The 12,797-nt window shown below is 45.1% G+C and overlaps 1 protein-coding gene across 3 annotated transcripts in view; it reads right to left on the bottom strand.

Moving 5' to 3' along the window:
* SPMIP4 (sperm microtubule inner protein 4) overlaps window positions 1-6,595 on the bottom strand; it is a 50,788-nt gene extending 44,193 nt beyond the window's left edge. Inside the window, exon 1 of one of the 3 annotated variants that reach the window (XM_069958769.1) lies at window positions 6,467-6,595. In XM_069958769.1, the coding sequence (XP_069814870.1) occupies window positions 6,467-6,531 (65 nt within the window). In that variant the 5' untranslated portion in view covers window positions 6,532-6,595. The remainder of the gene's footprint in view (window positions 1-6,466) is intronic. The other 2 variants (XM_069958766.1, XM_069958767.1) reach the window with 2 other exon arrangements.
* Window positions 6,596-12,797: the final 6,202 nt, after the last annotated feature.

Here is a 12,797-nt window from a genome sequence, read left to right as displayed (position 1 = left end):
GCTCTCTGCTGACATCTCTGGCCGAGACAGGAACTCTGTCTCGGTTTTCTATGAATCTCCATAGAAAACTTCTCCTGCTCTGGACAGTTCCTGTCTCGGCCAGAGATGTCAGCAGAGAGCACTGTGACATACTGAAAATAAAACAAAACTTCCTGTATGACATACAGCAGCTCATAAGTATGGGAAGACTTGAGATTTTTTTAAGTAAATTACAAATCTATATAACTTTCTGACACCAGTTGATATAAAAGGAAAAGATTTTCGCTGGACAACCCCTTTAACCCCTTCTTTCTAAATGTCAGGACACTTCCTATGGCTACTACACTGCATCTACTGTATAAATATAATGCAAGGATAACAAGATATAAATGTGTTTTACATGTGACCTAGCCCAGATTTTCATTCTAACTACAGACAATTAGAAGCAGTAAAGGTGTATGAGGTTGTGCAGCAGCTGAGGTCGATTATGGGGTTCTGCAGGAGATGAGGCATATGATGAGGTTCTGCAGCAGCTGAGGTCTAGTATGGGGGTTCTGCAGCAGATTAGGTGTATTATGAAGTTCTGCAGCAGCTGAGGTTTAGTATGGGTTTCTGCAGCAGCTGAGGTATATGATGAGGTTCTGCAGCAGCTGAGGTCTAGTATGGGGGTTCTGCAGCAGATGAGGTGTATGATGAGGTTCTACAGCAGCTGAGGTCTAATATGGGGTTCTGCAGCAGCAGAGGTATATTATGAGGTTCTGTAGCAGCTGACATGTATTAGTAAGGTTCTGCAGCAGTTGAGGCGTATGATGATATTCTGCTTCAGATGAAGTGTAGTATGGAATTCTGTGGCAGGTGAGCCCTAGTATGGGGTTCTGCAGCAGCTGAGGTGCAGTATGGAGTTCTGCGGCAGGTGAGGCCTGGTATGGGGTTCTGCAGCAGCAGGTGTAGTATCGAGTTCTGCGGCAGGTGAGGCCTGGTATGGGGTTCTGCAGCAGTAGGTGTAGTATGGGGTTCTTCAGCAGCTAATATGTGTGGTATGATCAGTGGCTACCAGAGTCTGAGCAGGAGGCTACATGACAACGGACATCCAAGGGTATCGGTGGAGCACCTGAAGCAGCTGTCAGAAAACCTGCCTGTCTGTATGAGCTGTATATATGAGTGTGCATGTATGAGCTGCCTGTATGTGTGTGCATGTATGAGCTGCCTGTATTAGCTGCCTGTATGAGTGTGCATGTATGAGCTGCCTGTATGAGTGTATGAGCTGTCTGTATGGGTGTGCATTTATGAGCTGTCTGTATGAGTGTGCATGTATGAGCTGTGTATGAGTGTGTATGTATTAGCTGTCTTTATGAGTGTACATGCACAAGTATGCATGTATGAGCTGTGTGCATGTATGAGCTGTCTGTACCAGTGTGCATGTAGGAGTTGTCTGACTCAGGGATGAGCAAATTTATGGTAGTAGCAAAGTGCTTTGCTGCTCTCGGCCGTCGGCTTATCAGCTGGCTGCATTTTAACTTCGGGTGTCTGGAAAAGTGGGACACAGTCTTGGGTGAAGTTTTGTAGGACTGTATCCAGATTTTCCAGACATCCAGAGCAGAGCTGAAATGCAGCCAGCTGACAAGGCAACAGCCGAGCATAGTGAAGCACTTCACTACTGCTGTAAATGTTATCATCCTAAGTGTACAAGTCTGAGCTGTCTGTATGAGTGTGTGGGAATGGGATGTGAGAAGTGTGGGAGATGAGTGTGGACAGGTGAGCTGTATAAAGTTCTACAGCAGCTGAAGTGTATTGTAATGTTCTGCAGCAGCTAAGGTGTATTATGAAGTTGACTGGAGACATCCTTGTATGTGTACTGCTCTGCAGACAACAACAAAATGGCGCTGCTCCTTTTCACTCTTTGTTCCCCTGTGAATTGAGGAGGGAGGTGATGATGTCACAATAGTTGAGCTGGGACAGCCTCTTTTTTCAGCAGCCGTATTTCAGGTTGCTTTTTACCAGCAGTTTTGCTGCTGAAGCTCCCTTGGTGGCCATCACTGGGAAATATAAAATAATTTTTCTTATTTTCTTACATGTAAAAATTAAATAGGTAAAAACCACAAAAATTTACAAAAAAATAACAAATGCAAATTTAACACTTTTATTTATTTTAAATTTTTTTTAACTTTGTGACACATTCCTTTAAGGACACAAGTCTACAGTGGCATGACTCTCTGTGTACCCAACAATCAATCCTTTATGTTTCTGCTGTATTCTTTAATTTTTTTGGTCATTGTCGTGGTCTGGTTTAACTAAAATAAAATTTTTCTGAATATGACATTATTTTAATATGTTTCATCCTTCGCAGCAATCAAAATATTCAGAGATGATCACACACAACATGTAACATATGGGAAATGAAAACCAAAACCAAAAAACATTGCCCCCTTTGTAACTAAAATTTTATAAACAGGTTGCCTCCTAAAAAATACATTTTCCCATGGCTGCTGAGAGTAGTTATAGGTCACATGGAGGTAGGAGCAGCAGCGCACAGCTCAGGGGGAGCACTGTTTAAAGACCAGAGCCTGCAGACTGGCTGAGCCTTGTAGTGTCACAGCTGGTGACAGATCATGGTTAGGAGAGCCGAAAAGTTTCTGGCAATAATGCAAAGAATTTTCAACCAGGGGACTACATGTCATCTAGTGGCCACATTCAGCCCTGATACAGTGACTACCCCCCATGCTTGTCTGGCAAAGTGCGGCCACATCTGGCACAGACATGTACCATGTATACATGCCTCTGTTTATAATACCTCTTCATGTTTTATTGCTGCACTTAGGAGTGGTGCAGTCTGTGTTACCAGTAAAGGTTGTTCACCACTGATCTAGACTCTATTCCATATGTAAATACCGTATAAATGTGTGTGCTTGTAAATACATCTTATGTGAACTGCAATGAACTGGTTATTAAAGCTGATGTAGGGAATATCCTGCCCTCTAGTGGGCATTACATATAGTACAGCATATATTACAAGAATCCCTTTTTTAGAGGATTATCCTGGATCCCCATGATAATATAAGAGAGCTAGTAGGGGATAGAAAATAAGTCATAATAGGCCATATATAACTCACATAAGCATTTCATATGTTATTGGATGTGTTGTGTTTATTGACTTTTTTGCTACATTATTATTATTATATAAATGTATTTGATACTTTTTATTTTAAACTATAATCTCAGACATTCTAGTGATCAAGATGTAAATTACCACATTCTCGCTCTCATTATAACTAGGGATGGTCCGAACCTACCGAAGTTTGGGTTCGTACGAACCTGAACTCTCTGCAATGATTCCCACTGTCTGCCCGCTCCGTGGAGAGGGTGGATACCGCCGGAGGACCGCCTGGAAAACTGGGATACAGCCATAGCCATAGGCTGTATCCCAGTTTTCCAGGCAGTAGATGTGATATAAAGCAAGTTTGCAATTTACATTCATTATATAGTTATCATGCTTTAAAACAAAAGCTGAACTTACAAGAAATCCAGGTCCAGTTTCCAAGTCAGATTTTAAGTCGTATGCTGTTTGAAAAAAATTATTGAGAGTAGAGATGAGCGAATTGCTCATCTAAACAAAGTGAATCACTTTGTTTGATCTTTCAGTGCTGCTGCACTCCCTGCTGCTCCACCCTGGGTTCCAGGGAAAAGCTGGATACAATTCTGGGAAAATGGGAGAAGTTTCCCAGGATTGGATCCAATTTTTCCCAGCCTCCAGTGCTGAAAGGTCGACGGCTTGATGAGCGGAGCGCAGATCAAACGAAGCAATTAACTTTGTTTAGATGAGCTATTCGCTCATCTCTAATCAAGACTAAAAGCAGGAAGTCCTGGCCAGTACAGAGAGTCATGGCTCAATGCGTCCATCAGTCACATGACTGCCTTCTCTCTGTGAGCACTCAGATGACCGCCTTTTTTTTTTTTTTTCAATCCACACAAGACTGGACCTGGGTTTCTGGTAAATTCAACTTTGTTTTACAGTATGATAACAACAAAAAATGAATGGATATTGATTTACTGTTGATTTCGATTTTGAAAGTTTATTAAAGGAGAAAAGTTATACAAATCACCAATATACACTTATTATGGGAAATGCACATAAAGTGCTTTTTCCCCTGCACTTACTACTGCATCAAGGCTTCACTTCCTGGATAAAATGGAGATGTCAGGATCCGACTCCCAGAGCTGTGCGGGCTGTGGCCGCTGGAGAGGGTGATGGCAGGAGGACACTAAGGGACACAGGGCACTGGAGGGACACTAAGCATCCCTCTGCCATCATCCTCTCCAACAGCCACAGCCCGCACAGCTCTTGGAGTTGGGTCGTGACATCACCATGTTATTCAGGAAGTGAAGCCTTGATGCAGTAGTAAGTGCAGGGAAAAAAAAACAGTTTGGGGGAATTTACGAAGACTGGTGTACAAGTACGCCGATCTTATATTAGGCCCCGCCCCTTTTCCCCAGCAGGATTCACTAAGATGCGCACGTATCTTAGTGAATCTGGACGGCCAGGCGCCCGAATCAGCGCCCAGCATACGATATCTGCAGCATCAAATCTGTGACAGATCCTGTAACTGTGAAAAGATATTGAAAATGCCACCAGCGCTTTATGATTATTGATATTTGTGTATGGTGAAAGTGTTTAGTGCAACTTATTAGACACCTCAGTTCATGTCGCCCTTTCCCTGGGGTGATTTACAGTCATACAGAAACAGAAGGAGGACTGAAGACTGTATACAGGGCCACCATTAGGGCAGTATTGGCAGTACAGCTGTCAGGGGCTCAGGGCCAAACCAGAATCGGGGGGGGGGGGGGGGGCAGCTGTACACACACACACACACACACACACACACACACTGCTCTTTCCTGCCTGTCAGCCTGCTCACTGTGAAAAGCAGGGTCCCAGGTGTCGACAGAAGCAGAGCCCCCTCCTGACTCCCCCGGACCCCTCCAAAGTCAGCTCACAACCTTCTCTGGCTTCTTTCTCCTTCTTTCACCCTCTTAGTACCCACACCACGCCCCACCAACACGCACCCTCTCGGAGCCCACATCCCGCCCCACACCCTGCCCCAGCAACATGCACCCTCTCGGCACCCACACACCTCACCACCAATGCGAACCCTCCCGGTGTCCACACCGCGCCACACATACGTGCACCCTCTCAGCTCCCACACCCCACCCCACAAACTCGCACCCTCCCGGTGCCCACACCTCACCCCACCAATGCGCACCCTCCCGGCGCCCACACCCTGACGCACATACGCGCACCCTTCCAGCAACCTCACCCGCCCCACCAATGCGTATACTCCTGGCGCCCACACCCCACCAATGCACACCCTCCTGTGCCCTCACCCCACCCCACCAACGTGCACACTCCTGGCTCCCATACCCCTCCCTACTAACGTGCACACTCCTGGGGCCCATACCCCTCCCAACTAACGTGCATCTTTTTGACACCAACACCCCTCCCCACCAATGCGCACCCTCCTGTTGCCCACACCCCTCCCCACCAATGCACATCTTCCCACCGTTCTCACCCCTCCCCACAAACGTGCACCCTCTCGGCGCCCTGACCCTGCCCTAAAAACATGCAACCTCCTGGCGCCCTCACCCCTCCCTACCAACGAGCACCCTCCTGGCACCCACAACCGTCCCCACTAATGTACACCCTCTCGGCGCCCACACCCCTCCCACCAACGCAAACCCTGCTTTTGCCCACACACCTCCCCACCAACGCACATCCTCCAGGCACTCTCACCCCTCCCCACAAACGCGCACCCTCAGCACCCTCACCCCTCCCCACTAACGTGCACACTACCGGCGCCCTAACCCCTTCCCACCAACGCGCACCCTCTCTTTGCCCTCACCTTGTCCCAGCAACTCACTAAATATAATGGGGGAAATTCATAAAACTCCCTTTGTCTTAAGCAACCAATCAGAGTGCAGCCTTCACTTTTTTAAGAGCTCAATACAAAAATTTCTTTTGGCAACATAAAAAGTTTCACATTTTTCACCTACAATAAATATATTGGGGCAGCATGTTACCCTTAGCAACCAATCACTGTGCAGCTTTCTTGTTGTATTTGGTTCTTCAGAAATGAGAGCTGTGATTGGTTGCTATGGACAACTAGGAGAGTTTTGCTTTCGAACAGTTTCATGAATGTATTTTTATTACCTGGAGACACATTGTGCTGTGATGTGGAGGAGTCTAGTAATGAATGGACGATGTGTGGATCTCCATAAAAACTGACACACTCATTATAGTAAATATGTGAACCAAAAGCTGAAAAAATTTACAAATTATTTTTTCCTTACAGATGTCTATGGCCGCTATGTCCTCTGGGGTCTGTACAGATCAGTCTTATAAATGTTAGCTACTTACATGCCCCCCTAACATGACCAGTCTCCCCACATGATCAGTGTCCGTCTCCTGTGTGCAGTGTGTACCAGTAACACTTACATGTAGATGTTCTGGGATGTACAGGGGTGCTGTGCAGAAAATTGCCCCTCAGAAACTGCAAGCATCCACCCGACTCGTATACAGCTCCAGTGATCTTGGCAGTTGGTCACCAGCCTTACCAGACAGTTCAAATCATAATGTGCACTGATTGGCTGACCGCCGGGAGATGCCGGGAGCCCCCGGGAGCCCCCGAAGCAAGTCGGAGCCGGGCCCGGTACAGTATGTTCCCGGGCCATTTAATGGCGCTGAGTTTGACATACTCGCAGTGGGAATTCACACTGCACATTCAAAGCAAGAAATCCGGTGCGGACACGTTACATGTGAATCTAGCCCTACAAATGCCATACAAAGCATGAGAGTACAATACAGGTGTCTCTGCACTATACATTATACGGTACCACATGTTATATAGTTTCCAGGATTTGAATTTTTCACCGGGACACGTCGGCTTTGACAACGAGGAGTGTGGTGAGTTTTTTTTTTTACATACCTATAGGGGGGAAATGGATGCTCAGTATGTTCCTGATGGCAGCCCTGACTGTATATCATACTCTCTTCTCCTACCTCTGCAGACTGGCAGCCTCTCGTATTCCCCTACTTACGGGTGTCTGGCTCCTGAGCCACGCTATATGCAATGACTGCTGGGCTGCCGTAAAAAGGTGTATCAGTGGTCATTCAGAGATTAAAGGGCTCATTTTAAACTTTTAATAACACGGCCCCAGCAGAGAACATAACAAACAGGCCATTCTTACCTTTCAGTCCTCCCCCTCTGTCCTCCTACGTCATCTTTGGGTCCTTGGCTGAAGAGTCCTCCACTTCTGAGGTGGACTCGTCTGGGCATTGACAAGACCGCTCAGCCAATCACTGGCTGCAGCACTGTCCCGTCTTAGTCAGTAATTGGCTGAGCAGCGGTGGCAGACTCTGCAGGCTGGAGTAGATTATACGGCAGTACCATTGGTGGCAGCAAGATGATGCCAAAGGGCAACATGGAGGTTCAGCTGGCTGGAATGCAGCTATAGGAGGTGCAGCGGTAGCAGCCGCTATGAAGCGCCTTTGACACATAGGACACTGTTATTGGAAATGGGACATGTTAACTGGCAGGGGTCCTATTCCACTTTGTACACCATGGCCCAAGAACTTCAAGTTGCACCTCTGCAGGCTGGAGTAGATTAGACGGCAGTAACATTGGCGGACACCTCTATCTCCACTCTCTCTCCATACAAGCACACAGAGAGCAGTCTGTACAGCACAGTGAGCAGAAAATGGCATTCAGAACACATCACAGTGATATATATATGAGATGGTCATGTGATTTTAGCAGCCAATGAGACCCCTACACCTCAGCAACATTTTTGACTCTTCTATGTGCTCTGCACTGATTGGCTGGCAGTAAGGTACTCGAACTTGAACCTCACCGCTAACTCGAACAAACAGTAAAATTTTCGGTTCGAGTTAGAGAAAATTGCGATGGTCGACTCGAACTTAACTTTTCTCGAACGGTTCAATCAACACTTGTTGAGGGCAGTGAGTGGACTGGAGACTATATATCACTGTATATAGTGTATTAACCATATACTGAAAAATGTTCTCTTCCAGTTTCTATTTTCTGATAGTTCTGATATTTTTAAAACATTTTTTGAATACATTATGGCAACAGCCATCCTTTACAGCAAGCCTCATGGACATAGACAAAATGGAGCTGTTCCATCAACATGAATGTGAAGGATGTCAGGACATGCTCTGTTATCTTTGGAGTGATCATTCCACAGGGAGGGAGAGGCTGACTGTGCACATCATTTTTTTACTTCTGTATTTATTGATGTCATCTTTCACTGTAATTCGTAAAAAAAATATGGTTACCATAAAAACAATAGGTAATTTTCTGATGAGACTCCTTTTAAGGATGTCAATGTGCACTCTATATGAACTGTGCCCTTAAATAATGATGCCGCTTCTCACCTTAACAATAGTGCCACTGCCGTCTGATAAACTATGCCAATACTGCCCAATGGTCTTTGCCACTGCTCAAAGAGAAAAATTGTACCATCATTCCCTATGAACTGTGGCCTTTTTCTCTAATAAATTTTGCAACTGGTTTTAACAAAATGTGCCCTGAAAATACACACTCCTGCCTCAATGCTGCACTGCTCTGGTCTCCGGCCTGGCCAGAGTAGTGCTCAGGGCCAGGACAAGAAGTTTTGGTGCCCTAGGCAGAGAAGGCAAATGGCGCCAATGGCGCCCATGGCGCCCCCCCCCCCCCCCCGATCCCAGTGTTATAAGAACTGGTGCCCCACAGACAGTATAATGCCCTGAAAGTGCCCCCACACTGTATTATGAGCCCCAATACATACAGTAGTATTTGCAGTGGGTATCCAAAACCTGTAACCTTGGTGTCTGAACACCTTAATACAATCTGACAGTTCTCCCCCCTGATTTTCTGAAAGCAATGCTCCAGTACACCAAGGTGTTACTCTATATACAAGAGCATAGTCACCTATATTACTGTATATACACTAGCATAGTCACCTATATTACTGTATATACAATAGCATAGTCACCTATATTACTGTATATACAATAGCATAGTCACCTATGTTACTGTATATAAACTAGCATAGTCACCTATGTTACTGTATATACACTAGCATAGTCACCTATATTACTGTATATACACTAGCATAGTCACTTATTACTGTATATACAATAGCATAGTCACCTATATTACTGTATATACACTAGCATAGTCACCTATATTACTGTATATACACTAGCATAGTCACCTATGTTACTGTATATACACTAGCATAGTCACCTATATTACTGTACATACACTAGCATAGTCACCTATATTACTGTACATACACTAGCATAGTCACCTATATTACTGTATATACACTAGCAGTCACCTATATTACTGTATATACACTAGCATAGTCACCTATATTACTGTATATACACTAGCATAGTCACTTATTACTGTATATACAATAGCATAGTCACCTATATTACTGTATATACACTAGCATAGTCACCTATATTACTGTATATACACTAGCATAGTCACCTATGTTACTGTATATACACTAGCATAGTCACCTATATTACTGTACATACACTAGCATAGTCACCTATATTACTGTATATACAATAGCATAGTCACCTATATTACTGTATATACAATAGCAGTCACCTATATTACTGTATATACACTAGCATAGTCACCTATATTACTGTATATACACTAGCATAGTCACCTATATTACTGTATATACAATAGCAGTCACCTATATTACTGTATATACACTAGCATAGTCACCTATATTACTGTATATACACTAGCAGTCACCTATATTACTGTATATACACTAGCATAGTCACCTATGTTACTGTATATACACTAGCATAGTCACCTATATTACTGTATATACACTAGCATAGTCACTTATTACTGTATATACAATAGCATAGTCACCTATATTACTGTATATACACTAGCATAGTCACCTATATTACTGTATATACACTAGCATAGTCACCTATGTTACTGTATATACACTAGCATAGTCACCTATATTACTGTACATACACTAGCATAGTCACCTATATTACTGTATATACAATAGCATAGTCACCTATATTACTGTATATACAATAGCAGTCACCTATATTACTGTATATACACTAGCATAGTCACCTATATTACTGTATATACACTAGCATAGTCACCTACGCTTTTCTATTCAAACTGTGAAACATGAACACAAAAAGCAGTGTGAACCTGAGCTTATACATACCTTCCAGTAATATACAGAGAAAAAACTACATACTGTATACAGACATGTTTATGTATATACACACAGACACACACATTTATGTATACAGACAGGCAGTATATATACATGTATACAGGCACACACTTATGTATACACACACACACACACACACATTTATGTACTATATATATATATATATATATATATATATATATATATATATATATAGATATATATATATATATATATATATACACACACACACACACACACACACACACAAATCAGCTACCTCTCATCTAGGTGTGTGGCGCTTGCACCTTCTTCCCATTCTGGGACTGTCATGGAGGGGTCTGCTGGTGATGAAGACAACAATGCAGATGAGAGGCCCAGGACAGACAGAGCTGCAGACACTTCCTGGTCCCCATGCAGAGCCGTTTTAATACATTGGTGGGCCCAGTGCACAGCCCTCAAGAGTGGGCCCCCCCTTACCTTTCTGCACATTGTATAATGTACTGAATTTGCCCCCACACTGTATCAAGAGCCCCAATACATACAGTAGTTACCTTATAACACTATTTCCACCATTCAGTGATTACATATTACATAAAAACTGCACTAAACAAAACAGAAAGATATCACCATTGATACCATTACATAATACCGCCATACCATGACCCCTATCAGTACAAGCCTATAACAGAGTGAAGTTACATCCAGTGACTCACCGGGGGCGTCTTCTCTGATCAGAGTCTGTCACCTTTTCTTTTTCTCTCCATCCAGCCTGGGCCACCTTGAAGTCTTCTCCTGGCTGTGAATCTTCTCTCCAGAATCTGCCAGACAAATATTTAAGGCTCCAACACATACAGTAGTTAGGTCCCTTGTACCCCTATACAGTAGTTACACCCCTCTGTACTCCTACATAGTTACACCCCTCTGTGCCTCCATAGTTTTAAGGTGTCCCTGTAGTATATAGACCCTCATGTGCTCCTCCAGTTATATACAGCCCTCCTGTGCGCTCCCCCATTAGTATATAGCCCCCCTGTGCACTCTCCCCAGTAGTATATAGCCCCCTGTGCTCACCCACAATAGTATATAGCCCCCCTGTGCTCTCCCACAATAGTATATAGCCCCCCTATGCTCTCCCACAATAGTATATAGCCCCCCTGTGCTCTCCCACAATAGTATATAGCCCCCCTGTGCTCTCCCACAATAGTATATAGCCCCTGTGCTCTCCCCCAATAGTATATAGCCCCCCTGTGCTCTCCCACAATAGTATATAGCCCCCCTGTGCTCTCCTACAATAGTATATAGCCCCCCCTGTGCTCCCCCTCAATAGTATATAGCCCCCCTGTGCTCTCCATAATATATAGCCCCCTGTGCTCTCCCCCATAGTATATAGACCCCTGTGCTCCCCAATAGTATATAGCTCCCCTGTGCTCCCCAATAGTATATAGCCCCTGTGCTCCCCAATAGTATATAGCTAACCTGTGCTCCCCAATAGTATATAACCCCCTGTGCTCCCCCATAGTATATAGCCCCCTGTGCTCCCCCATAGTATATAGCCCCCTGTGCTCCCCCATAGTATATAGCCCCCTGTGCTCCCCCATAGTATATAGCTCCCCTGTGCTCCCCCATAGTATATAGCTCCCCTGTGCTCCCCCATAGTATATAGCCCCCTGTGCTCCCCCAAAGTATATAGCTCCCCTGTGCTCCCCCATAGTATATAGCTCCCCTGTGCTCCCCAATAGTATATAGCCCCCTGTGCTTCCCAATAGTATATAGCTCCCCTGTGCTCCCCAATAGTATATAGCTCCCCTGTGCTCCCCCATAGTATATAGCCCCCTGTGCTCCCCCATAGTATATAGCCCCCTGTGCTCCCCCATAGTATATAGCCCCCTGTGCTCCCCCAAAGTATATAGCTCCCCTGTGCTCCCCCATAGTATATAGCTCCCCTGTGCTCCCCCATAGTATATAGCCCCCTGTGCTCCCCCATAGTATATAGCCCCCTGTGCTCCCCAATAGTGTATAGCCCCCGTTCTCCCCCATAGTGTATAGCCCCCTGTGCTCCCCCATAGTATATAGCTCCCCTGTGCTTCCCAATAGTATATAGCTCCCCTGTGCTCCCCAATAGTATATAGCTCCCCTGTGCTCCCCCATAGTATATAGCCCCCTGTGCTCCCCCATAGTATATAGCCCCCTGTGCTCCCCCATAGTATATAGCCCCCTGTGCTCCCCCAAAGTATATAGCTCCCCTGTGCTCCCCCATAGTATATAGCTCCCCTGTGCTCCCCCATAGTATATAGCCCCCTGTGCTCCCCCATAGTATATAGCCCCCTGTGCTCCCCAATAGTGTATAGCCCCCGTTCTCCCCCATAGTGTATAGCCCCCTGTGCTCCCCCATAGTATATAGCCCCCTGTGCTCCCCCATAGTATATAGCCCCCTGTGCTCCCCCATAGTATATAGCCCCCTGTGCTCCCCCATAGTATATAGCCCCCTGTGCTCCCCCAAAGTATATAGCTCCCCTATGCTCCCCCATAGTATATAGCTCCCCTGT

This window comes from Dendropsophus ebraccatus, chromosome 2 (assembly GCF_027789765.1).
Source record: "Dendropsophus ebraccatus isolate aDenEbr1 chromosome 2, aDenEbr1.pat, whole genome shotgun sequence".
Classification (NCBI taxonomy): domain Eukaryota; kingdom Metazoa; phylum Chordata; class Amphibia; order Anura; family Hylidae; genus Dendropsophus; species Dendropsophus ebraccatus.
The sequence above is the reverse complement of the archived record's forward strand: the minus strand, read 5'-3'. Positions and strand labels throughout refer to the sequence as shown.